This window comes from Furipterus horrens, unplaced genomic scaffold, assembly GCF_987537825.1.
Source record: "Furipterus horrens unplaced genomic scaffold, mFurHor1.1.pri manual_scaffold_4, whole genome shotgun sequence".
Classification (NCBI taxonomy): Eukaryota; Metazoa; Chordata; class Mammalia; order Chiroptera; family Furipteridae; genus Furipterus; species Furipterus horrens.
This window is the reverse complement of record NW_028327174.1, coordinates 96,481,734-96,509,433: the sequence shown is the minus strand read 5'-3', so window position 1 is coordinate 96,509,433 and position 27,700 is coordinate 96,481,734. Positions and strand designations below refer to the sequence as shown.

Sequence of the window (27,700 nt, the reverse complement as noted above, 5' to 3'; positions counted from 1 at the left end):
GAATCTGTAAAATATGATGCTGACAGTTAAATGCATTTAAAAAATTATAATTAAGGAATCAATTTTAATTCATGAATTAATTTTATTGTAAATTTATTCTTGGTGAGAAAAAAGCAATGCTTTTCAAGAGTTTGAAGACTTTTCAGAATTGAAAGTTTACTACTTGCATAAAATCAAAATCAGAAACTATAAAAGAAAAGGTTAATATCCTTGCATTAAGGTTTTTTTTCTATTTAAAAGCCGCCATAAACTATGTTAAAAGAAAAATAGCAGACTTGGAAATATATTTGTAATATACACAGCAGACAAAAGGTTATATAAGCTGTTAAAATAAGTTAGGAAAATGGTTACATGTCCCAATAATAAAATGGGCAAAGGATTAGAACAACTAAGTTACAAAGAAAGAATACAAAGTGCCAGTAGATGTGTGAATATTCAGCCTCACTTGTAATCAAGGAAATGCCAGAAAGTGAAAGAAAGAAAAGAAAGAAAATATCCAAAGTTGTCAAAGGTATAGGGAAATGGCCCCTCCCAGAAATTGTTTGGTGGACATTTAAATCTGTACAGCCCCCTTCAGATATAATTTGTAACATGTACCAAAATTATAGCTGTATGCTCTTCAGTCCAGCAGGTCTACCTATGAAAATTGATTCCCAGGAAAAATTTGGGTACACGTGCAAAGATATACAGAGGAAGGTGCCTGTTACAATAGTGATAAATGAGAACCAACATAAATATTAATGGTTATAAATATAGTTTTTAGTAATTATATGGAATTCTGTGGTAGGTATTTTATTCCATATTTGTTGTTATAAAATACACCTTATATTTACATATCATCTTCAATTTCCCATCTTAACCATCTTTCAAGCATACAGTTAATTCAGTGGCATCAAGTCCATTCATATTTTTGTGCAGCCATCACCACCATTCAACTCTAGAACTCTTTTTACCCTGTAAAATGGAATCTCTGTACAAATTAAACAGTAATTCTCCCTTTGCAGCCCCTGGCAACCACTGTCCTACATTCTGTCTCTATAAATTTGACTGTTGTAGATAATTTGTATTAGTGGAACTATATTGTATTTGTCTTTTGTGACTAGCTTATTCCATTTAGTATAATATCCTCAAGGTTCATCCAAGTTTGTAGCATGTGTCAGAATTTCATTCCTTTTTAGGGAAGGTTAGATAGGAGGAAAGATATTATAGGAGGTGACTGCTAATGGTACTGAATTTCTCTTAGGAGTGATGAAAAGTGTTCTAGAATTAGACAGTAGGGATTGATGTACAACTTTTAATATGCCGAAAACCACCGAATTGTATAGTTCTAAACAGGTAAACCGAATGGTATATGAATTATATCTCAAAACTGTTCTTAAAAAATTTCAATGTCAGTTATACATCAGTTAAAAAATTTCATTCAGAATAGAATACATATAGTATAGTCTTCTTAAAATTTGTCCTTCAGCCATCTCAGTTTTGTTTTTTACAAAATATTCACTAATTATAATGATTTCCTATATAACTTTATAGAAATGTTTTTATTTCTTATATTTCATTTTAAAATTTATAAATAGTAATTATTGTTTCTTTAAAAAAAAGAAGTGGTAGCAAATTGAACACAGTGTTTTGTACCAATCAGAAATCTCTGAAGTCCATTTATTTTATTTTGGGGAAAAGTTTTTTTTTTTTTTTTTAAATTACAAAAGGTTTACATGCTTACTCTAGGAGATTTAGACAGTACAAAAAAGTATGAAAAAAATCTGAACGTTACCCCTACTCAGAGATAGTCATCGGTAATTGTTTATATCCTTTTAGATTTTTCTCTGCACATAGATACTCTTAAAAATCAGGATTGAGATCTTTCTATACTTGCTATTTTATAGTCTTTTTCACACTTAAAATAATATGTTGTGACCATTGTTTTTATTAGTAAATATAAATCTATACTGTTATTTTATTATTGATGTGTAGTATTAAATTGTGTGGACATTCCTCATTTATTTAAATTGTCATCTATTAATATCTGTTTAGGTTATTTTTACTTTTATCACTATTATTAACAACAGTGAGGATCTCTGTACATACATCTCATACACTTGGCAAATCATTTCTTTGAGATACTAGATACTATAACTGCTCTTTTGCAGCCAGCCAAAATTATTAAGTAACGTATGTTTTAAAATATACACCACAGAGCTTTTCATGATAGTATTAACTCTGTGAAAATATGATACAGGTATTTATATCCTCATTTGAAATAGGAGGAATCTGAAACCCAGAAAGGTGGCAGTGTATCCCAAATTACATAGGTAGTTTACTATGGGAGCTGGAACTAAAACTCAGCATCTTTCGATTATGGGTTAATATACTTTCTACTGTGGCATTGCTAGGCCTTGATTCCTTAAATACAAAGAGGGATCTTTTATTGTTGCTTCTTCATTTTTAAACATAAGATTGTTGATGTAATATCTTTTAAATTCTTGGTATAATGTGTTGGAATTTATTTATTGAGATTAAAGGTTCATATACCTTCATTAGAAGGATAGGCTAAAGATGTGCCCTCTCAAACATTTTAGTAGTTTATCTGCGTCAATATCTTCATTTAATTACACTCCTGTATTGTTGTGTCCCCAGTATAAAAAGCTCACATAGTCAGTTTTTTTTTAAGCCTCAGGTTATTACCTTCTGGTAGTCCTAGTTTCAGTGCCTGGGAGAATTGCTTTGTTTTGAATCTAAGTTCTGTCACTTACTGTGTGATCTTGGCCAAGTTATTTAGATCCCTATCCCTGTAAGCCTAGTGTCATCATCGATAAAATTGAAATAATAGTATATGTCTTATAATGAGGATTAAAGGAATTAACACATAAAAAGTGCTTGACACAATCTGGTATGTAGAAACTACTTATTAAGTGCCAGTAGTATTATTTAAGGTGTGAATTTAATGGTAAATTATTAAAAGTCATTTTGTGTTTTGCTATCCTTGTTTTTATGATAATTTTTTTGGATGTTTTTGTATTCCTGTGGATTTCCCATGTCTTTTCCCTCCCCTCCGTTCAGTTCTGTGTAGTAATACTTACTATTTTGAACAGTGTCTTTATCTTGTCATGGCTTATGCAAAGTGAGGAGCTGCCATACTTGTTTTCTTTTGGGGATAAACACAAATTAAATTACTGATATTTTACAGATTATCTCAATCGTTTTTTAAGACAGTGTAAAACAGAATAATGCACGTCCTGATCGGCTGAGTGCAGGGTTCTAAGAACCCTGGTAGTTACTTTCGGGGCCCAGTCTGCTCTGTTTTTGATGCTTGAGGAGGAGAGCTGATTTGGAATTTTTTGTCTTGGTTCTAGCACATGCAAATGACAATCCAGGCTCTCCAGGATGAATTACGGATCCAAAGGGACCTGAACCAGCTGTTTCAGCAAGATAGTAGCAATAGAACTGGTGAACCTTGTGTGGCAGAACTGACAGAAGAGAACTTCCAGAGGCTGCATGCTGAACATGAAAGACAGGCCAAAGAGCTGTTCCTTCTTCGAAAGACTCTGGAGGAAATGGAACTGCGTATTGAGACTCAGAAGCAAACCCTGAATGCTCGGGATGAATCCATCAAGAAACTTCTGGAGATGTTGCAGAGTAAAGGACTTTCTGCTAAGGCTACTGAGGAAGACCATGAGCGAACGAGACGACTGGCAGAGGCAGAGATGCACGTCCACCACCTAGAAAGCCTTTTGGAGCAGAAGGAAAAAGAGAACAGTATGTTGAGAGAGGTGAGTAACCACTTTTTCAGTTGTTATAACTTCCTTTTTAGCCATGATGAGTCAGCATCTTGGCCTAGGTAAATTTATATGCCCTACTGAGCTAGTGGAAGGGAATTTTTTCTTTGGTATATAAATGTTTCGCTGGTTTCTATGCTGATTTGCTCTCTTGAATGAGATGCAATTGACTGGTATATGTATACTGGCTTGATGACTTTCTGGGTCTTTTTTTTTTTTTTTTTTTTTTTCCTCTTCCTGGTTTCTATAAGACTCATTTTGTTGCTAGAGGGGCACAGAATTTTCTTTATTTGTTATACTCGTCTTTTGATGTGTTCAGAGATGTGCACTACAAAACCAGGATCAAAGTAGCTAACTATTGTTTGATTTGAAAATGTTAATAAGAGAAAAGAAGTGATAACTTCACTTTAGGTGTGTTTATAAAGCCCTTGGCAGCGGTAATGGGTGCTTGCCTTGTGGTTTCATGGAAGTTGCATTGTGAAAATATACGTGATAAAAATCTTTTGCTGCCATGGAGGTACATTGAGAAAGAATAATATATAGGCACAGTGTCACTTATTTTTTAGAGGTAAACTCAGACTCCAGCTGACCACTGTGACTGTTGATAAAATTTTTCACTTTTTTAGGTAATGTTTCACTTTAAAAAAGCATAAATGAAGAATTCACCTTTCATCGAATTAAAAAATTGACAGCTATAATTCTCTATATGTGATCAGAGACTTCAGATAACTTTCAGATTTGGATAGGGAATAAAAACAGCTTAGAACTGTGTGAGTGCCAGTGTGAGTGATTGCTTTTTAAATGAAATTTGAAGGAGGAGGTAGAAAAAATGGAATATTCTCCAAATAGCAGAATAGCAACTTTAAAAGAATACTTTTAAATTTGCAGTTTGTTCCATAATTTCTCCTCTTGCAAAAACATCTGAAATATTTACTGTGAGAACATTTTTATTTTTGAAAGGGAAAGTCACTTTTTTTAGAAACAATTTTTACACAGTAAATCCATTGTAGTTTATTATGGTAAAATTAGAAAATAGACTAACAAAAACTTAAAACCCAAGGTATTATTACCTAGTGATAATTGTCAATTTTCATTATGCGTAATTTCCAGTCATTTTTATTTTATATACATTCTTTCATTAATTCTATATTTCTTTTCCTTAAAAAGATCGACAACTGTTTATCAGTATTATCTGATATAGCTTTCTGTGATGATAGAAATGTATATTGGCTCTGTCCACTATGGCAGCTAGCCACATGTGACTATTTAGCAGTTAAAATGTGGCTGGTGTGACTGAGGAACTGACTTTTAAATTTATTTAAATATAAGTAATTTAACACTAAATCAAATTTAGGTTTAAGTATACATGCATCTGGTGGCTACTATATTAGTGCAGCTAGGCATAATGTAATGTCACCTGCTTTTCTGGATCATTTATCTTGACCATCTGTCTGTCTTTGTCAGTATGTGTATAGTTTTATAATTTCAAATGCATGTATAATGTTCCATTGCATTTTTTTTGAGTATCTCTTACTGCTGAAAATTTAAATTACTATTGATTTTTCAGTATTATAAAACGGTGTTGTACTGACCTTAATCATATATCCCTATACATAATTTTTTTGGATAAATTCCTGGAAATAAATTTGCTCAGAGTGTGTACATTTTTGAAACTTGGAATAATCTTGTCTTTTAGAGTGATTGGACCAGTTTATCTTCCCAACAGCATATATATTTTCTTATGATTCATCTTTAGCAATGTATATGTTATGCTCTTCAAATTACCACATCATTCTGTTTTAGAAAATTTTCTGTCAACTTCTGCGTTATAGGCACATTTTGAATTTCTTTCAGTTTACGTTAAAAACTTTATGTTTTAATGTGATAACTCAGAGTCTTGCCATAGAACATTGCAAGAGAAATTGTTAGTCTCAAATAGCATGCAACATGAAAACTATACCAGCATCACGATGGACTTTGAATGTTACATTTTTATTGCTTCTCTTCTGCATATTTCAACCTGTGCCCATTTATTTTTTCGTTTGGGGGTTAATAAATAGTGAATAGTTAAGTATTGTGAAAAGCCACTGTGTCATTCTGGCAGAAAACAATCAGTAATGTGATAAATTTGAAAAAGTGGTAGAAGAATCATGAATTTTTAAGACTGATTTTCAGATAACAAGCTCTACATATATCAAGTCCCACTTATGTATGTAATGTGGAAATAAATATAGGCCTTGTCAGTCATAGCAACATGCAATTCCAGTTGCCATTAGTAATTTAGCATTATCTTATAGGAAACAGTCATACAAATTAAAATGATTTAAGAGCAAGTGGAGATGATTGCTTCAGAAACAAATGTTTAGAAAGCTTGTTCTTCTTTCTGTTTCTCCTATTACCTTTAAGATTTAGCTCAAATTTCAATTCTTCTGTGAAGTCTTCCTTGTGTAGCTTTTTACACATATGTAGATGAACCAATCATAACTTATAGTATATTTACATGTATGTTTCTTCATTGTTTACATAATCTTTTTTGCATCAAAAATTTTTGCTTTTTAATATTTATATTGCCAGTGTCTAAAAATTCACAGTGGGCACTCAAGAAATGTTAGTTGAATAAGTTGAAATATAGGCAAAGAAGTTTAAATCTGGACAGGAAGGATAACCTGTCCAGTTTTTTTTTCCGCCAGAATATTAAAACCTGATGAAAGGTAGAAAACAAACTAAATCCTCAAACCAGTTTTGATTATGAGTTTAGCCATAGAAATTATAAATAAAATATTAGCAGGTGGACTCAGTATTATGATAAAAGGATACTATTCTGACCAAAAGGAGTTTATTCTGGTAATGCCAAAATGGCTCAACATATTACACACAAGAGAACCTGTGGCCTTCGATGGCTGTCTCAAAGACATTAGATGAAGGTTGCAGCCATTTGATTGTAAACTAAACCAATAAACTAAAAATATGAACTGAATGGTACTTATACAGCATGATAAGTAAATAATAACACAATAAATATATACTATAAACACATTTCAAACTAACAGCCAGTATCATGCCTGCTGTGACATACTAGACACGCCCATTAAAGTTAGGAAGAGGTCAAAGATGGTTGTGTTCATCAGTATTTAACATTCTGGATGTGTTAGGCTGTGCAATTAGAATAATGAACTGGAATAAATAATACCAGTAATGGTAACAGTGTAGATAGGAATATTAATGTAAAGATGTCACTTTTTCCAAAATTTATAAATACAATGTAACCCCAAAGGGAATATTCCTGAAACATGCCCAAGGGATGTTGCAGTTTATTTGCAAGAAGAACAATGCAGGAACACTTGCTTCAGCAGATCATGATACTGTATATGTATTTTAAACCCAATAATACTGCACAGTAATAGATCAATGAAACAGAACAGAATCCAGAAATAATATAGTTTAAGCATATAATGAATGTTTTGAAATAATGACCATCCATTTGGAAAACAGTTACATAGTTACATTAAATTAAATTCCAGACGAAATAAAAAGCTACTTTTAAGAAATAAAAACAATGGAAGAAAATATAAGTAAAAAGCTTTTAATGGATTCTTGAGATAAGAAAGGCTCTTTTATTGCCATAAAGAACCTTAAAGAATTAAATTTGTCTATTAGAAAATACAATTAACAAAAATTGAAATGATAATTTGGGGTAAAGCTTGGTAATAGGCGACTAGACTAATACGTAAAGATTGTTTCCAAAACAATAAGGTGCTACAGGCACTTGATACCACCTTTCCTTTCTCACTTATTCAACAAATATCTATTGAGCCTTTAATATAAAATATATTTATTCCTGGGATAGGGACTGTGTATACATTTTTCGTGCCAGAACACCATGGTCTCTGCCCTCCTAGAAGTTAAAAATTTGGTGGGAGACAGTAAACTGATAATTTAGAGATAAACAAATAGAGTAGAATCTAATTATGTTGGGGGAGGAGATTTCTGTAAACAGGGTAAGCATCTTTGGGGAGTTGTCCTTTAAGGGAGATCTGAAGGAAGACAAAGAGACAGTCTTTCTGAGCACTGGAGTAAAATCATTTCATGAGGAAGGGTTAGTAGTTTCAAAGGCATGATTGGAAATAATTTTGAGCAGACAGCAAGGAGACTAGAGGGCGACAGTATATTGTATAAGGGGAAGGCTGACATGAGATGAGAGCTGAAGAGGTAGCCAATGCCAGGTTCCTGCATCCTATTCATCAGGTATTTACTGGGCACTAACCATGTGCAAAGCACTAGGGAAATAGTAGTGAATAAAAGAAATTCCATGCCTTCGAGGAGACAGAGCACTTTTCTTTGTGATACTTGCAGATGATGCAACAATTTTATTCAAAGTACAAGAGAAAACCATTCCAGTATTTAGTCAAAGCAATGATGAGATCTGGTTTAGCTTTTGAAATTTACTCTGGTGGTGTTGAGAATGAATGGGAAAGGGATAGTCAAGAGTAAACAAGGAAGTCTAGTAGAAAACTTAATCGCTCTAATCTAGGTTAAGTGAATGGTGATGTGGAATGACTGTTGTACATTATAACATCAGCATATCATGGAAGGCAAAAGGATTGTAAGGTGGCATTGCTAAGGATATCATAGGTTTTATTACTTATTCGATCATTGTCCCTGTTTTAAAAATCTATATTTCATTACTTCTAAGATCCAAGTTTCTCTCATTTTAACAATAGGAAATTGAGTTAAGTCTTACCCTTGGTGGCATTTTACAGTCTTGGTCAGCAAGGTAGCAGTGCTCCTAGATTTGATTGCCTCTGCATTAACGAACATAGTCATAGTTGTTCATTTTTTTTATCACTTTAGTTGATTGTTTGAGCATCGTGGTATTTATTATTAACTTTAGTTTTTATGTCTTCAGAATATTACACTGTGAATCAACATTGAAACAGAAAGTCACAAAAATAATTTGAAATGATACAAGATTAAACTCAATGGCTAAATAAGTAAAAATAGAAATCTTAAACAATAAGTCTAAAATAAAAATTCTGAATAATAGAGCTTTGTGTTATGGTTTATTTGGAGGCATTTCCTCCTTTTCTTTCCAGTACATAATGGGTATGTTTTAAAATCAGTGACATCTTAGATTTGATGAAATATTGTAACATTAAAATGGCATTTATATCCAGTAGTCATTTGGTTTATTTACATGATTCTGTAGATAACGGTAAATACCCCAAATAAAAGCCAAAAAAGAAAAATAATTAAATTAAGCATTCTATTTTTCTTTTTGTACCAAAATTACATTATGTGACTACTTACTGGTAGACTTTATATTACTTACTATAGTACCTTTCTCTTGACTGCTAGAAGAGTGAAGACATCTGTTGGACAAATACTGAATTACATGCGAGACTTGGTTAGTGCTTGGGCCTTGTGCATATGGAGTTTTAACAAGCTTTATAGGTGATTTTATTATACACCTAGGTTTGAGACCCAAATTTTTCTTCTCAGTCTATTGCCAGAACATCACCTAAGTAGGCTACGGAATTTTTGGATCTGGAATTCATATGCATATCAAGTATTGTCTATAGGCCAAAAAGATAATATATTTCAGACCTACATGTGCTCCCATTTAAAAAAATGTAGGTGCTATATGATGAATAAAATCCAATTTTGTTTGAAAACATTATTATATTCATGCTAGTTTTTGTCTCTAGATATTTCAATCAATAAGACTTGATAGCACAACTGCTGTCATGTTAGGGTTTGTAGAAATGTTTGAGGTTAAAAGTCTTAATATTTGACTAGGTTCTAGGCTAGGTTTCTTGAATCTAATTAGCATGTCTGAGGAATGCCTGTCTGTATCATTGGCATTTGTAAGATATAAGCAGAGGAGAGGGGAGGTGAAAAATTCATAGAGATATGTGGAGGAAAAAAACTAGAAATAACAAAGAATAGGTCGAATTAAAAAGGAAAAAGGAGTCCCCTAATTAGTTTGCTCTTTTGTAGTGATTTTGGAAAATGAATATTTTATTTATTCAGGTTGTTTCTCCTCCCTTATTTTTGTAATTTGTGCCTTATTTCCATTTTGACAGAAGGTACATTTTCTCAGATTAATGCTATTCCTAGATATGGTAAAAGGCTCAAGTACAGTGCTGTCTGACATTGGCTGAGTTAAGATTCAGAAAAAGTAGTGAGGATTCTTTTTGTTTACCCTTCCCTTTTTCTTTATTTATGTCTTCTCTTTGTTGTGAGTATAGTAAACCTAGAACTCGCGTGGAGGATTGATCTGTGAAAGGACTTCAAAAGCTATCTGGGCTTCTGTCCTTGAACCAGGGGTTTTGGAGGTTAATATGTGGAACTTAAAGGAAAAGAAATTTCAAGACATAAGTAGTACTTTTTAAATCACAAATAATCCTTTCTCTCAGTTGTGTAAGTAAAAGTTGACTTATTTTTAAAAAGAAAGTACTAAAGAAAGACATGAAATTTTGTTTCTAACTCTAGATTAGTCATTATTCTTTAGTGAGTTAATGAGAGGAAATGAACACATTTTCTACTGTCTACCACACTTGACAGTGTAATAAGAGCCAGATAATTTTACCTGTACTATAAATTTGTTTGAATGAAAATTTTCAGGCCAAAAGGAATGAAATGAAGTGAGCAAATAGCATATTCTACTTCTTGCATTTGTTTGAATAGTACATTCATTTCTATTTCCAGAGTCTTTTCTCATTATTAATAGTGTATGAGTCAGAGGCTTGATGTGCTCATTGGGAAAGAGGAGTTTTATCAGCTCACTGACTGCAAGATGTGTTCATAACGATCTTTAATGTACAGGCCTCTGAATGGAAATTTGTTATGAGTGATAGGTTTTAAAATGTCTTAATAGGAAAGCTTTATGCCTAAGTGGTTCAACATGCATCCTAGTTCCTTATCATAGGAGGATTTTTAAAAATTCAAATGGATTTCTGTTTTATGTTTTGCTTACATGCTTAGTGAAATTATAGTAGTTTCACTTTAAAGCATTTGGAAATTTACCTAATTTGGAACTAGATAATGGGAAAGAGGTCAATTAAATTAGTTTAGTATCTGAATTATGAGGTATTTCAAAGAAATGTAGTTTTAACATTTTCAAGTAGATATAGAAATACCAAATGAAAAATACAGTGTAGGTTACAGGATTTTATTAATAAAGATTATTTGTAATTAGTAGTATTCATATTAGTTTATACATTTTAAAGTTTTATATTCATCTGTTGGACAAATATTATTACATATATACTGTGTACCCAGCCGATCACTTTGTTTACAGTGTGGAGAATTGATTAAATGTGGACAAGCTGGAGGCTGGGAGGAAGCTGCTGAGTTGTTTGTTTTAATGCAGGTGAGAGATTATTGTGGCCTGAACTAATGTGTTTAGATTTTTGCCCTGGATTAATGTGTTCTGGGTTTTATTGTCTTCCTTAGTGAAGTGTTTTTGTCTAGCAAGAGTTAGTGTAATTGTGAATTAACTCGATCCTTTTAAGACTTGCCTTTAAAGACTGTCTTAGGACTGGTCTAGTTAGCCTTCCCCTCTAGAGCTAGATGAGGTCCACTTCTAAGACTTGGCCTTTCTGGTATCTCTACTAAGTGCCTCTGATGTTCTCTCCACTTTGGCTATTTGGAACTTGAATTTTTCCCAGCCATGTCAGTTGAGGTAGTTGCTTAACTCATAGCTCTGTGGTAGTTGTTTTCTCCTCAGTAGTTGTTCTTTGTCTGACATTGTGGATTCTTACCCTGTGCATGCACACTTAGTATTTGGCTAAAGACTCAAGGGGACCCCTGTCAGATTAGACAATGCTGTCTTTCTGGCCAGCTTCCTTTTCTGTTCTGCTCTGCACATTTCCACTGTCTTTAGGAGTCTTACACATTATAAACTGTCTTTTGAGCTCTATAAGACTGTTTTCTGTTTGGGTTTCCTCTCCTTGCATCACCTACTGGATAGCAAGTCAGGGCCATCACCTTGTCTGTTTCTTTTCTCTCAAGGATCATAGTCCTGTGGGGCTTGTTTTTCAGTGTCTGCAAACAATAATTTCATTCATTTCATCTAATTTTAAAATAATTACGATAGGAGGGCCAATTTTCTATCTGTTATGGTCAAATTGTGTTGATTCTGTAGGGAGTGAGAAGTAAATGGAAAACTGACTGAAGCATTTAAAGCAAATTAGTGCCATGATTTCTTGATGCTTTATGAAGATTACCCCAGTGTTCTCTTGAAGATGGACAGAGGAATTGGAAGAAAAGTAACTGGAGGCCATTGTAGTTATTTGAGCTTAAACTAGATTGGAAATGGAGTTACATGGATAAATTCAGAAAATATTTTGAACATAGAACAGTTAGGACCTGCTATTGAATTGCTTGTGGGAAATGAATATCTGGGATGAATGAAAGGAGACACTGCTGTTTGGCTTGAGCCACTGGGAGGGTAGTGCTCTATTTAACCAGATGGGGAAGGCTCATCTTTCATAAAACTTCATATTAAGGAGGAGAAAATCAAGACTTTTTTGGTGTTTGTTTTTATTTTTATAAAATATGTTTGCGTTCCCTATTAGACATCTAATGAGAGATAGCAAATGAACAATTAGACATGTGAGTCTTGAAATCAGAGCAGAAGGCATGCCTAGGAATTCAGTAGTGTCTCAGTTGAATTTTAAGCAATGTAGGAGATTAAAGAGTTTAAATGAAAAGGACAAAAGGGTCTAGGACTGATCCCCTGGTCACTATAATAGTTGGGGGCCTAATTTAGAAGCAAGAACTTACTAGAGAAACAGCAAAGGAACAACCGGAAAGATAGAAAGGAAAACAAGAGTGTGGTGGCATAATAGTCAAGAGAAAATATGTATATAGAAGGGAATGGGCCACTGCTTTGAATGCCTCTGAGAGTTCTGGGAAGATGAAGACAGAGAGGTGTCCATTGGATTGGGCAGCCTGGAATTCACTGGTTATTTTGATGAGTTGAGTGGAGAGGTTGTGAAAGAAGCCAGGTTAGTAAAGGGATCTTGTATGTCTGAAATATTTTACAATTAAAATAAAAGAGCAAATGGGAAGTGAAGAAAGAGTAAGAGGGTGTTGACCGCATTCTTAAGGCTGGGGTATTTGTACACTTTGGAGCTGATGAAGACTTGCCAGGGGTATGTGAGCAGAATCAGGACTATTTCAGATTCTCAGCTTCCGTTTGTCCTCACATCTTATGTTTTAGTTGGCTGAGAACATACCTTCGAGTTCTTTTTTCTCCTTCCCTTTCAAGGGGATCGAACTTCATCCACTCTAATTCCTACTCACTTTTCAACTCTCAATTATCCCTTAGGAAGCTTTCCAAGATCTCTTGAATTGATCAAGATCTATCACATTTTTCTCTTATGGTAATGTGGACATTTTTCTTCATAGCACTTTTCTAATCACACAGTTATTTAAAAATTATTCATTTCACAAATATTTGAGTATACCATTGTGCTAGGTATTGTTTGAATGCTTGGTATATATCAGGGAATGAAAAAGAAAAAAAGACCCTGAGATAGTTGTTATGTTTATAATAATAAGTACTATCCTATTAGAAAGTGATTAATGCTAAGAAAAAAGTAGAGCCTGGTTAGAGAGATTGGAAATATGTGTCAGAGGTGAATTCCAATTTTAAATAAAATAATAAGAATAGGCCTCTTTGAGAGTCTGACTTTTGAACAGATCTAAATAGTTAAGAGAAGACTCAAGCAGGGAAACAATGAATGTTGAAGGCCTCAAGTCAGGAGAATGACTGATATATTGAGGAAAAGTAAGAAGGCCAGTACACCTGGAAACCAAGGGGAAGAGAGTAATAAGAGGTGAAGCCTGGCAAGTAACAGGGGCCAGCATAGGGACTGAATTTTACTGAATGAAGTGAGAAGCTTTTGACAACGTCAACCATGTTTAACTTCTGTTTTAGAAAGAACACTGTAGCTGTTCCATTGTGCACTGGGAAGTCAGCTTTGGGAGACTGTTGCTATAATATAGGCAAGAGAGTATGGTGACTCAGATTACTATGTCAGTGAGGTAATAAGATGTGGTCAGTTTCTGGAGACGTTTTGAAGGTAGGAGCAACAGGATTTCCTGATTGCTTTAATATAGGTGTAGGAAAAAGAAGACTCCTTAAGGTTTTGGCCTAAACAACTGGGTGGACATATACCATTAGTTGTGATGGGATAGATAAAGCAAGTTTAAAGGGGAAAAATTAGGAGCTCAGTTTTGGATGTATTAACAGTGTGGTGTCTATTAGATATACACGTGGAGATGCTAAGGAGGCAGTGGATATACAAGTGTGGATTTCAGCAGGAGGTAAAATTTGGGAGTTATTATTAAGTGGGTGGTGGTGAAAGTTATGAGACTGTATAAGAACACCAAGGGAATTAGTAAGTTGGAGAAAACGACTAAGGATTGATGCCTAGGATACTCATAAGGAGTTAGACAGAAAAGGAATCAGTAAGATAGGAGGAAAAACAGCATCATGTCTTGGAAGCCAAGGAAAGAGTATGGAATAGGGAAGGGGGATTGAGCAACTGTGGCACATGCTGCTCATAGATCAAGTAAGCTGAAGAGTAAGGATGTCGTCGTCGGCAGCCGTCCGTCTCGAGAGACGATGGCGTAGCTTCCCGAGAGTCTATCTGCACTGCCGAGAATGGCTGTGCAGTCCGATTCGGGAGTGACAATCCCTGCCGCACTTGGTACAGGTGAAGGCAGATGGCTGTTGTTGCTGCTGCTGACGCTGCTTCCGCCTCGATCTTTTCTGGACCGCCTCCTCGCGTGACGTACCTTGCCTGACCGCGAGCCTCCAGGCTAGGCGGTCGTCTGCTTGAACTTCCCATGTGTTGAGATTGATGGAGCATTGTGTCATGTCCTTTTTGCAGATGTCTTTGAACCGCAGTTTTGGGCGCCCTGTCATCCTCTTGCCTTCTGCTAGCTCGCCGTAGAGGAGGTCTTTGGGGATACGGCCTGCATCCATTCTTTTGACATGGCCGAGCCACCTGAGGCGTCTCTCGCTAAGAACTGCATGCAAACTGCTCATATTGGCTCGCTTCAGCACCTCGGTGTTGGGGACCTTATCCTGCCAGGCGACATGCAGGACGCGTCGCAGGCACCTCATGTGGAAGCTGTTGAGTTTCCTTTCGTGCCTTGCGTAGGTGGTCCACGTCTCGCTGCCATAGAGGAGAGTGCTGAGTACGCAGGCTTGGTAGATGCGCAGTCTGGTTTTCTCAGTGAGGCTGGAATTGTTCCACGCTCGCCGGTTCAGTCTGGCCATAACTGTGGCTGCCCTGGCGATTCTCCGGTTGACCTCCAAGTCGACTGACAGAGAGCTCGAGATGGTGGACCCGAGGTAAGTGAAGTCGTTGACAACCTCCAGGGTGTATCCGTCGATGGTGATGCATGGGGGAGTCCCCGTGCCTTGAGCCATAACATTCGTCTTCGTCAGGCTGATGGCTAGTCCGAACTCCTTGCATGCGTGGGAAAGGCAAGTGACTAGCTGCTGGAGTCCCTCTTCGGAGTGTGATGTCAAAGCTGCGTCGTCGGCGAAGAGCATCTCACGGATGAGCACCTCTTTGACTTTGGTCTTGGCTCGTAGACGGGCCAGGTTGTAGAGCTTGCCATCGGATCTGGTGTGAATGAAGACACCCTCGCTGCAGTCCTTAAAGGCGTATTGGAGGAGCATGGAGAAGAAGATTCCGAACAGCGTAGGCGCGAGGACGCAGCCCTGCTTTACTCCGCTGCTGACTGGGAAGGCCTCAGAGGTTGCGCTGTTGTAGGACACCGTGCTGTGCATGTTGTCGTGAAAGGACATGACCACAGCAAGCAGATGTGGTGGACAGCCAATCTTCCGTAGCAAGCTGAAGAGACCGCTTCGACTGACCAGATCAAACGCCTTCGTGAGGTCGATAAAGGCGAAGTAGAGTGGTTTATGCTGCTCGTGACACTTCTCCTGCAGCTGGCGTAGGGAGAAGATCATGTCCACTGTTGATCGGCCAGCTCTGAAGCCACACTGGGACTCTGGGTAGACGCGGGAAGCAAGGGTCTGCAGGCGGGCAAGAGCGACCCGGGCGAATACTTTGCCGACGACGCTGAGGAGAGAGATGCCCCGGTAGTTGTTGCAGTCGCTGCGGTCTCCTTTGTTCTTGTACATGGTGATAATGTTGGCGTCTCTCATATCCTGGGGGATGTAACCCTCCTTCCAGCAGAGACAGAGTAGATGGTGGAGCGGCTGTAGCAGGACTGGTTTCCCGCTCTTTAGGATTTCTGGAGGGATTCCGTCGCTTCCTGGTGCTTTCCCGCAAGCAAGGCGGTCGATGGCTTTGCCGAGCTCTGCCGCAGTAGGTGGGGTGTCTAGCTCCTCCATGACTGGTAGGTCTGGGATGGCGTTAAGAGCAGTGTCTGTTACGGTGTTCTTCGTTGCGTACAGCTCGAGGTAGTGCTCGGTCCACCGCCGCATTTGCTGTTCCTGGTCAGTGATGACCTCACCTGTCTTGGACTTAAGGGGGGCGATCTTGGAGGGGATTGGGCCTGTTGCCTTCTTGATACCCTCATACATTCCTCGTGCGTTGCCTATATCGGCGGCTTCCTGAATGCTTCTGCACAGGTTTAGCCAATAGGTGTTGGCACAGTGGCGGGCGGTCTTCTGGACTTTGTTCCTGGCAGCCCGTAGAGCTTGAAGTGTACTGGGAGTGGGCGTGACCTTGTAAGCCAGTAGGGCTTTCCTCTTAGCCTCGATCACGGGTTCCATTTCTTCCCAGTGAGCCTCGTACCAGTCAGCGTTCTTCCGCTCTTTCTTCCCGTAAGCAATAATGGCAGAGTTGTATATGGCGTCGCGGAGACGTGGCCAATTGGATTCGATAATGTCATCTGCCGCCACTCCCTCGCCGAGTGCATCTTCCATCTTGTTGATGAATTGCTGGGTCTTAACTGGGTTGCTGGCACAACTGGTGTTGATGCGTGGGCGACCCTTCATCTTGGAGTGGTGCAACCTCTTCGGCATTATGCGCACCTTGCTTACCACGAGGGCATGGTCCGTGTCGCAGTCTGCACTGTGGTAGCTGCGGGTGAGGAGGGTGCTGCCAATATCCGTTCTTCTGGTGATGACGAGGTCAAGCTGGTGCCAATGACGGGAGCGGGGGTGCCTCCATGACACCTGGTGGATCTCTTTGCACTTGAAGAATGTGTTTGTCACGCACAGGCCGTGGTGACACAAAAGCTCAAGCAGTCGCTGACCATTCTCATTGATCTTTCCTCTCCCAAAGTTTCCAAGGCAGGTGGGCCAGGCCATGTGGTCGGCTCCTACTCTTGCGTTGAAGTCTCCAAGGAGATAGAGAGCGTTACTTCTGGGAATCTTGGATAACGCTTCGTCCAGTGCATGGTAGAACTGTTCTTTCTCTTCGGTGGTGGCGCAGAGGGTTGGGGCATACGCGCTAAGAATGCTGACTGGGCCGAAAGTTGTTGACAATCGGAGGGTAAGTAATCTCTCTGTGCCTCCTGTGGGTGGCTCTATGGAGTTAACAAGCGTGTTCTTCACAGCGAACCCAACACTGTGCTGTCTTGGTTGGTCCGGAGACTTCCCTTGCCAGTAGAAGGTGTAGTTGGTTTCTCTGATAGTTCCGTTGTCGGCCAACCGGGTCTCCTGAAGAGCCGCAATGTCGATGTTTAGTCGTGCCAGTTCCCTATCGATGACAGCGGTTTTCCTGGCACCCTTGATCCACGGAAGGTCTGCAGTAAGTCCGGGACACATGGTCCTGATGTTCCAGCTAGCGAGGCGAAGAGCCGGAGGCTTCTTTCTTGTTGTTTGCTTGGAATTAACTGGTGCGGGTGTTTTGTGGCCCACTTTTCGAGAGGCGCCTCTCTGATCCCCACGCACCCAGTGGGGCAGGCGAGCCATGGCGAGACGGTAGCTGTCCAGTGAGGTGCGATGACCTCTCCCACCGTCAGAGGAGACCCCTGGCGCTCGTTTCCTTCGCCAATCGGATGAGCTTATAACCGGTATCTGTCTCCTCCCGTGTTGAATCGACATCTTGCGATGACGCTGGAGTGTCCTCTCAAGTGAAACTGAAGCTACAGAGCCTGGGCAGGGTGATATGGAGGGTCTGCTGTTGCCCATGCAGCAGACCCCCCCTCTCTTCGCAGCTGAAGGGTCCAAGGGAAAGACGGAGTCGATACAGCTTGGGTTCAGGTGCGCCGCAGGAGTTGCCGGTGTTGACTACAACGTCAAACCGCCTTAGGGACTCCGGCTCCGGATTTTCTGTCGGGGTTTACTCCCTTAGCCTTTCCCCTGAAGAGGTATGCCGCAAGGCAGCGGAGGTTTTTTGGAGTCAGAGTTTTCCTTCTCTGATTTTAGAGATGTCCTTCCTCTTTCCTCCTTTACAGTCTTGAGGGCAGCATTTACAGGCTAAAATAGAAAACTGGCAGTGTAACCTTCTAAGCAGATACTACCAATACCCTGCTTGGGTATACTCACCCAACAATAAACATCTCTTAAATGTCCTCCAAGTGCCATGCCTCGAATTAGTAAATGGCAGTGCAATGGCAGCCAAACATTTGGATCAGTTTCACTAAGTAAACCACCAACACAAGTAGGTTTTTAAAACAATAGAATAGTGTCTCATTTTATTAAAAATAATAACTATTTTTAAGCAACTTACCAGCAACACTGAATAAAAACCTGGCTGTGTTTCCCACTGTTTCAACTGCTCCTCAGCTGGCTTTAACACAGCAGTATCCTGACTGGTGGCCTGAGTTAAGACTTGAAGAACAACAGTGCTGGCACTATTGAGATCCATGGAAACCAATTGGCTCAGTCCGAATAGCCCGGCTCTCCAGCTTCCACTGTCCAACACGAAGTGGCGTCGGTTGGTCCCGCGCCCCACGCTTGCAAGTCCACGCGCCGCCGCCCACTGATGCCGAAAGCGGCTTCTAGGAACGCGCCATGTTCTGAGTCGCAGCTCTAAACGATGCGGACGCTAGAATATCGCGTCACAGACATCCACAGCAATAAAAAAGATCAAAATACTGATACACAAAACAACACAAATGAATCTCAAAAAGCATTATGCTAAGTGAAAGAAGCAAAGCATAAAAGTCTACATGAAGTTCTAGAAAATGCAAAATTATAGAGACAGAAAGTAGATCACTGGTTGCCTTGGGCTATGGGGCTAGAGGAAAGGATGATACAGCAAGACACAGGATAATTTTTAGGGAGATGGAAATGCTTTAATCTTGATTCAATAGTAGTTATGCTACCGAAAAGCAATTTGGGGTCCTGCTGCCTGCCGCCACCCTCTAGGCAAAATTCCAGAAGCAAAGGTTTGGTGATAAAGAAAGTCTATCCAGTCACAGCTTCAATTACTTAAGCCTATCAATTAAGGCTAAACTCTAACACCTGGGCCCTGCTATCATTTCCCCCTGTTTTAATCACCTTATTTCTATAGGGCTAGTTACAAACTAAAACAGCATAAAATACAAAAACTACACAACTTTTATGCTACAAACCTAGTGAGAGAGTTTATTACACCTCTCTAAAAAATGACAGAATGGATAAGGAGACCAAAATAAGTGTAGGCATATTGAATAATAAAATATTGGAACAAATAAAATTTGAATGCTGTAGAAATTGCACATTGTTTTGTGAACTTGAATAATGAAATAAATTTATTTGAGCAAATAAGTATGTATTAGTTAGAATTTTACAAACTGTACTTTTTAAAAGACACATATAAAACATTCACAAATATTGATTATGAGTTAGGACCCAAAGGAAATCTTAACAAATTACAAAAATAGATTTCATGTAATCTATATCCATTAAGCAAAACACAATATAATTAAGAATTAACAGCAAACTAGGAGCAAATAATTGCACTCCCTGAAAAGTAAAGCATATACATACATAACACATAATTATAGAGAATTCAGTTAGAGAAAACATAAAAATGGATATTGCTATTCAAAACTTATAGCAGAGATATACCTAGATATAAAAAAGCTGGTAGAGACTTCCGGCCAAGATCGAGGCCTAGACTGACACATTTTGTCTCCCTCCACAACTAAGAAGGACTACAACTACCCCAAAACCAGAAATAACCAGAAGGTCCAGAAAATAAAGCTACATGGAAGTCCAACACATGAAGTTATAAACAAGTGGTGCTTGTCGGGATGGGTAGGAGGGGCAAAGCTGGGGCAGAGAGATCAAGCTGTGCTGCCAGCAGAGCTGCAGCAATGAGCAGAGGGACAGCAGTAAGCATGAATCAGACAGAGTAAGGATGAATCATAGCTTTTAGCAATGACTCTAATGAATTGTTATGTGATGATTTATTTTTTCATGGTAGACTAAATATTTTATGATAAAAGGGACCACTTTTGTTATTTCTCACTATTATATCTTCCAAACTTGGCATGTAGTTCCTGATAGGAATAAATGAATGAATATGTAGGTCCCAGAATCTCTAGGTGGGCTGTAGAACTGAGTCAGAAGTTATATAGCCAAATACAGTGCCTCGCCTCAGTCATGCTCTTTTATTGGTTTGGTGAGGATAGTGCTGCCGTTGGCAAAGGGCACAGGCACAGTGGCTTGTTCCGTTGACACCACTAACACTGCTCACAGCCACTGGAACCTCTGCCATTCCTGAGTCTGGAAGCTTGAGGTAACCACTGCCTCTGCATTCATTGCCAGGATTGTCTCTTAAGTATTCATGTTGCTGCTTCTTCATGTTATAAGATTCTGATTCAAAGTAAGTGATGTATGTGTCTGATTGGGGTGATCAGGTCATGTGTTTTGGCTTTAACTGCAAGAAAGGCTGGGAAAACAGGTAGGTGGGATGTAGACTCTGCCTTAAAATGTGGAGTCCCAAACATAGAATGGAGATCAAATATCACACAGCAAGAGAATGATAGATGTCCATCCATCCACTGCAGGACTAGAGAATAGATTTTTCAGGTTATCCTTGGAAGGGTTATAATTGGATCTGTGGGATTCGGGGACAGGGCTGCCTTGGAGGTTTGCGTGTGTAAGTTGTTCCCTGAACAAGAGCTTGCTGCTGATGGAACAAGTGGAGCTCAAAACTTAACCCATACTTCGTGATGATGAGATGGTGCTTTCCTGAAATTCACATTAAGTTACTCTGTGGGCTAGTGGAGGTCCTGGATTGGGGTTCTAGAGTTGAGAAGAGTGCCAAGGGAATGTGTGTCTGTGGATAGGATCGGGGAAGGGGCAGAGAATATGCATTTGGAGCTAGAATAATCCTGTAATGGAAGGCAGCTGAAAATTTTAAAGATGTTTCACCCTAAAATTCCAGTGTGGTTTAAAAAAAGAAGTCAGCTACTAGATGGATTTCAGAGAGGATGTGGACTGACAGTAGCTATTAGGTTTAGAAACAAGGAGGTCCTTCATTTGATAATGTAGAGGATGTGGTCTAGTAGAGCAGTGAAGATGGAAACCAGCTGATAATTTATTCATTTACTTATTCATTCCTTCATCCAACAAAAGAGAAATGGATTTGAAGGAGAAATTATTTTTAATGATTGCTTACATGTCAGACAGTGTCTGAAGAATACAAGATAGTTTTTGCCCTAAAAGAGTCCACAGTTTGGTATGTTAGAGAAGAAAATTATTTCAAATGTAATGTAGTAAGTATTAAAGGACAGCTATGTAGCATGCTGTAGGAGAATAAGAGGAAGTGCACATAATTCAGCACAGGAGTAGACAGGGGTTATCCCCTTTTTACCCAATTCTTGAAAATTTGGTAGCCATTCTTTATTCATTCATTGGATGTTCATTCTTTAAATATCTGTTAAGCACTTACCAGTGTACCAGCTACTATTGTAGGACCTTTGGATTCATCAGTGAATGAAACAAAGAACCTGGCCCTTGTGAAGCTTACATTCTTATAGAGGGAAACAGAAAATAAACAGAACACATAACAAGTAAACAAATTATATAATATGATAGAGGATACATGCTATAGGAAAAAAAAGTAGAGTAAGGTAAAAGGGAAAGGACATGTGGGTTCTTCTGTCAGTTTTAAGTTTTAAAATAGGGTAGGTTACACTGAGAACACTAAACATTAATTTTTTAATGGAAGATTTCAAGAAAGTAGTGAGAATAGTATAATGAATTTCAATATACTTATCACTCAGATAAACTAGTTACCAAGATTTTGCCACTCTTGCTTCATGTATCCCATTTTTTCCTTTCATTTCTTCACCAAAGATTTTAAAGCAAATTCCTGACATGCTCTAATTTACTTCTACAGCCTTTAGTATGCATCTCTAAAACATACAAATATTTTCTCACATAATCACAATGTGATTATCACAACTAATAAACCTAATGACATAGAATAGGTATTTGAGCCAAGACTTGGAGAGGAAAAGGAGTTCAGGCAACAAGACCATCCAGTGGAAAGGCCCTAAGGAACTGGAGAATACTTAGCATATTTGAAGAACAGCAAGGAGTCTAGTGTGGTTGAAGCATGGTGACTGAGGGAAGAGTGGTGAGGGGTGGGGTCTTGTAGGCTGCTGGAAGGACCCTAGCTCTACTTTGAGTCAGATGGGCAGGCATGACATGGTTTTCATCGAAGGAGTGACAAGATCATATTTACATTTAAAAGGGGCACTCTGAGTGCTCTCTTAAGAATAGATTAGGGACGCAAGATACAGAGTGGGGAGCCTGATTAGGAGGTGGTTGTTGGATTAAAAGGTATTAATTTTGTTAGTGGCTCACTCTGAGTGGCAGCAGTGGAGATATCAAGAAGTGCTTGGGTTTTGGACATGTTTTGATGATATGATTAACTGGATCTCCTGACTGGCTGTGGCGTGATAGAGAAAGGAAGGCATTAAGAAGACTCATTGGTTTTTGACTCAAGTAACTGGAAGGATGGAGCACCGTTTGGGAGGCCCCCCAGAGTTTAGTCTTGGGCATGAAGAGTGTGAGGTGTTTGTTAAACATGCAAGTGGGATATATTTAAGGCTGGAGTTAGGAAGAGAGGTAGCAAAGAGGGTGGTGTGTATTAGTAGTGGTTTGTGCCATAATAGCAGCAGCCAGATGGGGAGTGTGGATGCTCAGAAATTACTGGTGTTTAAACTTTGACTGCTTATAATTTAGAACTTTTGTCAGTTCATTACAACTGCTCTTTCAGGAAGAGGTAACTCAATGAAGTTTGCAGTTCTGTTTTCTACTTCTCTCAACCCATTCTTCCTGTCAGGCAAGAATGAATTAATTAGGTGAAAGGTATAATTAAAGTATTGTACATTTCTTCTTTTTGTTATGGTTAAGCACTCTCACTTGGAAAGTATTCATCTGTATATTCTTTGGGGTCAGTAGCATCTGTCCCAGAGTACTTTGGAAATACTAACTAACTCAGAGACATTCACAAAATATGACAAGAAAATAGCCCGAGGTGTTCTGGTAACTTCAGGTGACCCATAGAGACCCTAATTGTGATATTACTATTATCACCTCCTGTCTTCCAGAACTGAAATGCATTAAGATTTGGATTAAAACAGAGCTATGATTTGCTAACATTTTCTAAACATGAACTACTTAGGAGACTTGTTCAACAGTCTTAGCTTCTTTTTCTTTCTATTTGTAGCCCTGCTGGAGAGAGATTTTCATCATAGGTAGCCAGGGGGTTGCTACTCTGGGGTGGGTGCTATGGAAAGGATGTCAACACGGATGCTTTCGGTAAATTTGTGCTATGCAGACCAATGGCGACTGCTTTTATTTCTCCTTTTAAAGAGGAGATATTTCTAATTCCCTGTTTGGATCATTTGGAGTTCTGATTATATTCCTCATTATGTCTCGGAGTCATGTGGACGATGGACGACACATCAACCTGGGAATGTGCTATAGTTTCAACTGTTGCAGTAGCTGGGGGTCTGTGTGACTGACTTTAAAATAACTAGGTGTTCAGAGTTTGGGATCTTCCTATACTTTCTTAGCCTGAATGTAGTCTATGGGTTACCTGCTTCACAGAGAAAAGTTGGGGGGGATAGAGAAGGATCAGGGTGTCTTACACGGCTCGAGTGATCATCTTTTGCACACAATTACTCCTCCCTCCAACCATTGTTTTATATGAGAGTAAAAAAGAGGACACTTAACTGTTTTTTTTTGTTTTGTTTGTTGTTTGTTTCTCTTATATAGGAGATGCATCGGAGGTTTGAGAATGCCCCTGATTCTGCCAAGACAAAAGCTTTGCAAACTGTTATTGAAATGAAGGTGAGAATCTAATAATCGTATGAGTCAGTACACATATAAGTGATCACATACTGTCATGTATGAGTTCTAGAAAGTGGTATGTAATAATACTTTACTCATTTTGTAAATTAAAAAGAAATAGTAAGATTGAATGAAAATGGTATTTTAAAAGAACTTCAGTCTCATTTCCTTTTAATTGTAGCATGTAACTCATATTGGACCAGAAGGGTTGTACAGCAATTTCTTTAAGTCGGGTATTTTCAAATCTTTTGATCTCAGGACTCCTTTATACTCTTAAAATGACATGCTCATTTCCTGGTTTAAAAAAAAAATGTCTGCCAGATATCAAGTCTGAGTAACCATAGTTGTCTCTTAGATATTCTTTCTAGTAAAAATAGTGTTCTATGAAAAAAGTACCTAATTTAGCTTGCAACTCAAAGAAGCACACAAGTGCTGTTCCTGGGAATAGTCATCATACTTCTTGCAGCAGAAATGCCTAGCTCTTCCCATTTTATCACATAGAATATCAAAAAGATGTGTGCCCAAGGGTTGAGAGTTATTAAAAGTAATAACATAACGCAGGACATAAGCAAAGCAGTATTTTGTTAAAAAGTGTTTTATTTATTAACAAGAGAGAGAGAGAGAGAGAGAGATTGATAGAGAGAGATTGATTTGTTATTCCACTCATTTATGCATTCATTGGTTGATTCTTGAATGTGCCCTAATCAGTGATCGAACCTGCAACCTTGGCATATCAAGATAATATTCTAACCAACTGGGCTACCCAGCCAGGTCCAAGTTCAGCAGTCTTAAATTTTTTTCTTTCTCCTTCTCCCTCTCCTCCCCCTCCTGCCCCTCCTCCTTTCCCTCCCTCTCTTCCACCATCTCCCTCCCCACTCTACCATCTCCCTCCCCCTTCCCCTACTTCCCCCCCCTTCCCCCATCGCCCCTTCTCCCCCACCTCCTCCTCCTTTGTGGTGCTACTGCCTGTTTTCCTAAAGCACTAGTGGTTTTCCCACCACTGCTTTTATAGCTTGAGTGAAAATGTTAACACAGTAGAAAAGGCAAATAAAGTCATAGTATTGGGTTGGCCAAAAAGTTTGTTTGCTTTTTTCTTTTTTTTCATAAAATGGCTCTAGTAGCGCTTAGTTGTTTTTAACTTCATTTGAAATAATTTTGTTAGATCGTATTATGATAGCTGTCATATCAGAATGCATTAAAAAAAATCAAACTTCGTGAAAATTTTTTAAAGTATATTTTATTGATTATGTTCTTACAGTAGTTGCAGTGTTTTTCCCCTTTACTCCCCTCTGCCCATTACCCTCCTTCCCTCCAGCAATCCCACCCCCTTAGTTCATGTCCATGGGTTGTGCATATAAGTTCTTTGGCTTCACCCTTTCCTATATTATTCTTAACTTCCCTTTTTCTATTTTGAACCAATCACTTATGCTTCTTAATCCCTGCACCATTTCCCCATTTCTCCCCCTCCCCCCTCCCCGCTGATAACCCTCCAAATGATCCCCATACCTATGATTCTGTTTCTATTCTGGTTTGCTTAGTTGGATTTTGTTTTTATATTTTAGATTCACTTGTTTGTTTGTTTGTTTTTTAATTATTTTTTTATTGTTTTTCTGTTACAGTTGTCCCGCTTTTTCCCTCATTGCTACCCCCACCCAGCCCACCCCTTCTCCCACGGTCCATCCCGCCCCCTGTTGTCCATGTTCATGGATTATTTATATTAGTTCCTTTGCTAAACCCTTCCTCTACTTACCCCTTTCTCTCCCTCCCACCTCGTAACTGTTACTCTGTTTCTTCTTCAATTTTGTTCATTTATTTGTGTTGTTCATTAGTCTCCTGTATTGGGTGATAGCACATGGTATTTTTCTTTCATTGCCTGGCTTATTTTGCTAAGCAGAATTCTCTCTAGTTCCATTCATGTTGTCGCAAATGGCAGGAGTTCCTTCTTTCTGCTGCATAGTATTCCATTCCTAAAGCACTAGTGCTTTTGCCCACCATTACTTTTATAGCCTCAGTTTTTTAATCCACTCATCTACAGATGGGCACTTGGGTTGTTTCCAGCACTAGGCTATTGTAAACAGCACAGCTATGAACATAGGGGTGCATAAGTTCTTTTGATTTAGGGTTTCGGGATTCTTCGGGTATAATCCTAGTAGTGGAATCGCTGGTTCAAAAGGCAGTCAGTTCCATTTTTAGTTTTTTAAGGAAATTCCATACTGTTTTCCATAGTGGCTGCACCAGTCTGCATTCCCACCAACAGTGCGCTAGGGTTCCTGTTTCTCCACATCCTCGCCAGCACTTGTTTGTTGATTTGTTGATGATGGCCATTCAGACTGGTGTAAAGTGGTATCTCATTGTGCTTTTTATTTGCATCTCTCTGATGGCTAGTGATGCTGAGCATTCTTTCATATATCTCTGGACCTTCTGTATATCCTCCTTGGAGAAGTGTTTGTTCAGGTCCTTTGCCAATTTTTTAGTTGGGCTATCTGTCTTCTTTGTGTTGAGATGTGTAAGTTCTTTATATATTTTGGAGATCAGTCCCTTATCTGATGTATCATTGGCAAATATGTTTTCCCATATGGTTGGTTCCCTTTTCATCTTGCTGATGTTTTCTTTTGTTGAGCAGAAACTCTTTAGTTTGATGTAGTCCCATTTGTTTATTTTTTCCTTTATTTCCCTTGGCTTAGGACATGTATCAGCGAAAATATTGTTACGTGGGATATCTGAAATTTTCCTGCCTTTGCTTTCCTCTAGGAGTTTTATGGTGTCATGTCTTACATTTAAGTCTTTTATCCATCTTGAGTTTATTCTGGTGTGTGGTGTAATTTGGTGGTCTGGTTTCATTTTTTTGCATGCCCCTGTCCGGTTCTCCCAGAACCATTTGTTGAAGATGCTCTTCTCATTGCATTTTATGTTTCTTCCCCCTGTGTCAAATATTAGTTGACCATAGAGGCCTGGGTTTATTTCTGAGCTCTCTATTCTGTTCCATTGATCTGTATGTCTATTCTTTTGCTAGTACCAGGCTGTTTTGAATACAGTGGCTTTATAGTGTAGTTTGATACCAGGTATTGTGAGTTCTCCTATTGCGTCGTTCTGTCTCAAGATTGCTGTGGCTATTTGGGGTCTTTTTTGGTTCCATATAAATTTTTGAAGTATTTGTTCTAGGTCTGTGAAATACGTTGCTGGTATTTTAATAGGGATTGCATTGAATCTATAAATTGCTTTGGGTAGTATGGACATTTTAATGATGTTGATTCTTCCCATCCATGAACATGGTATATGCTTCCATTTATTTGTATCTTCCTTAATTTCTTTCTTCAGGGTTATGTAGTTTTCTGAGTACAGGTCTTTTACCTCTTTGGTTAAGTTTATTTCTAGGTACTTTATTTTTCTTGTTGCTATAGTAAATGGGATTTTTTTTCTAGTTTCTGTCTCCGATATTTTATTATTGGTGTATAGAAATGCCTTTGATTTCTGAATATTGACTTTGTACTCTGGTATTTTGCCAAATTCACTTATTAGTTCGAGTAGTTTTTTCGTGGAGTCTATAGGGTTTTCTATGTATGCTATCATGTCATCTGCAAATAGTGATAGTTTTATTTCTTCTTTCCCAATTTGGATGCCTTTATTTCTTTTTCTTGTCTGATTGCTATGGCTAGAACTTCCAATACTGTGTTGAATA

General features: G+C 38.5%; 1 protein-coding gene across 3 annotated transcripts in view; it reads left to right on the top strand.

The window, feature by feature from the left end:
* Positions 1–27,700, top strand: part of ERC1 (ELKS/RAB6-interacting/CAST family member 1) — a 520,356-nt gene that overhangs the window by 80,613 nt on the left and 412,043 nt on the right. For all 3 annotated transcript variants that reach the window (XM_090273801.1, XM_090273803.1, XM_090273802.1), the window contains exons 3-4: positions 3,354–3,770; positions 23,947–24,021. In XM_090273801.1, coding sequence (XP_090129927.1) covers positions 3,354–3,770; positions 23,947–24,021 — 492 coding nt within the window. The remainder of the gene's footprint in view (positions 1–3,353; positions 3,771–23,946; positions 24,022–27,700) is intronic.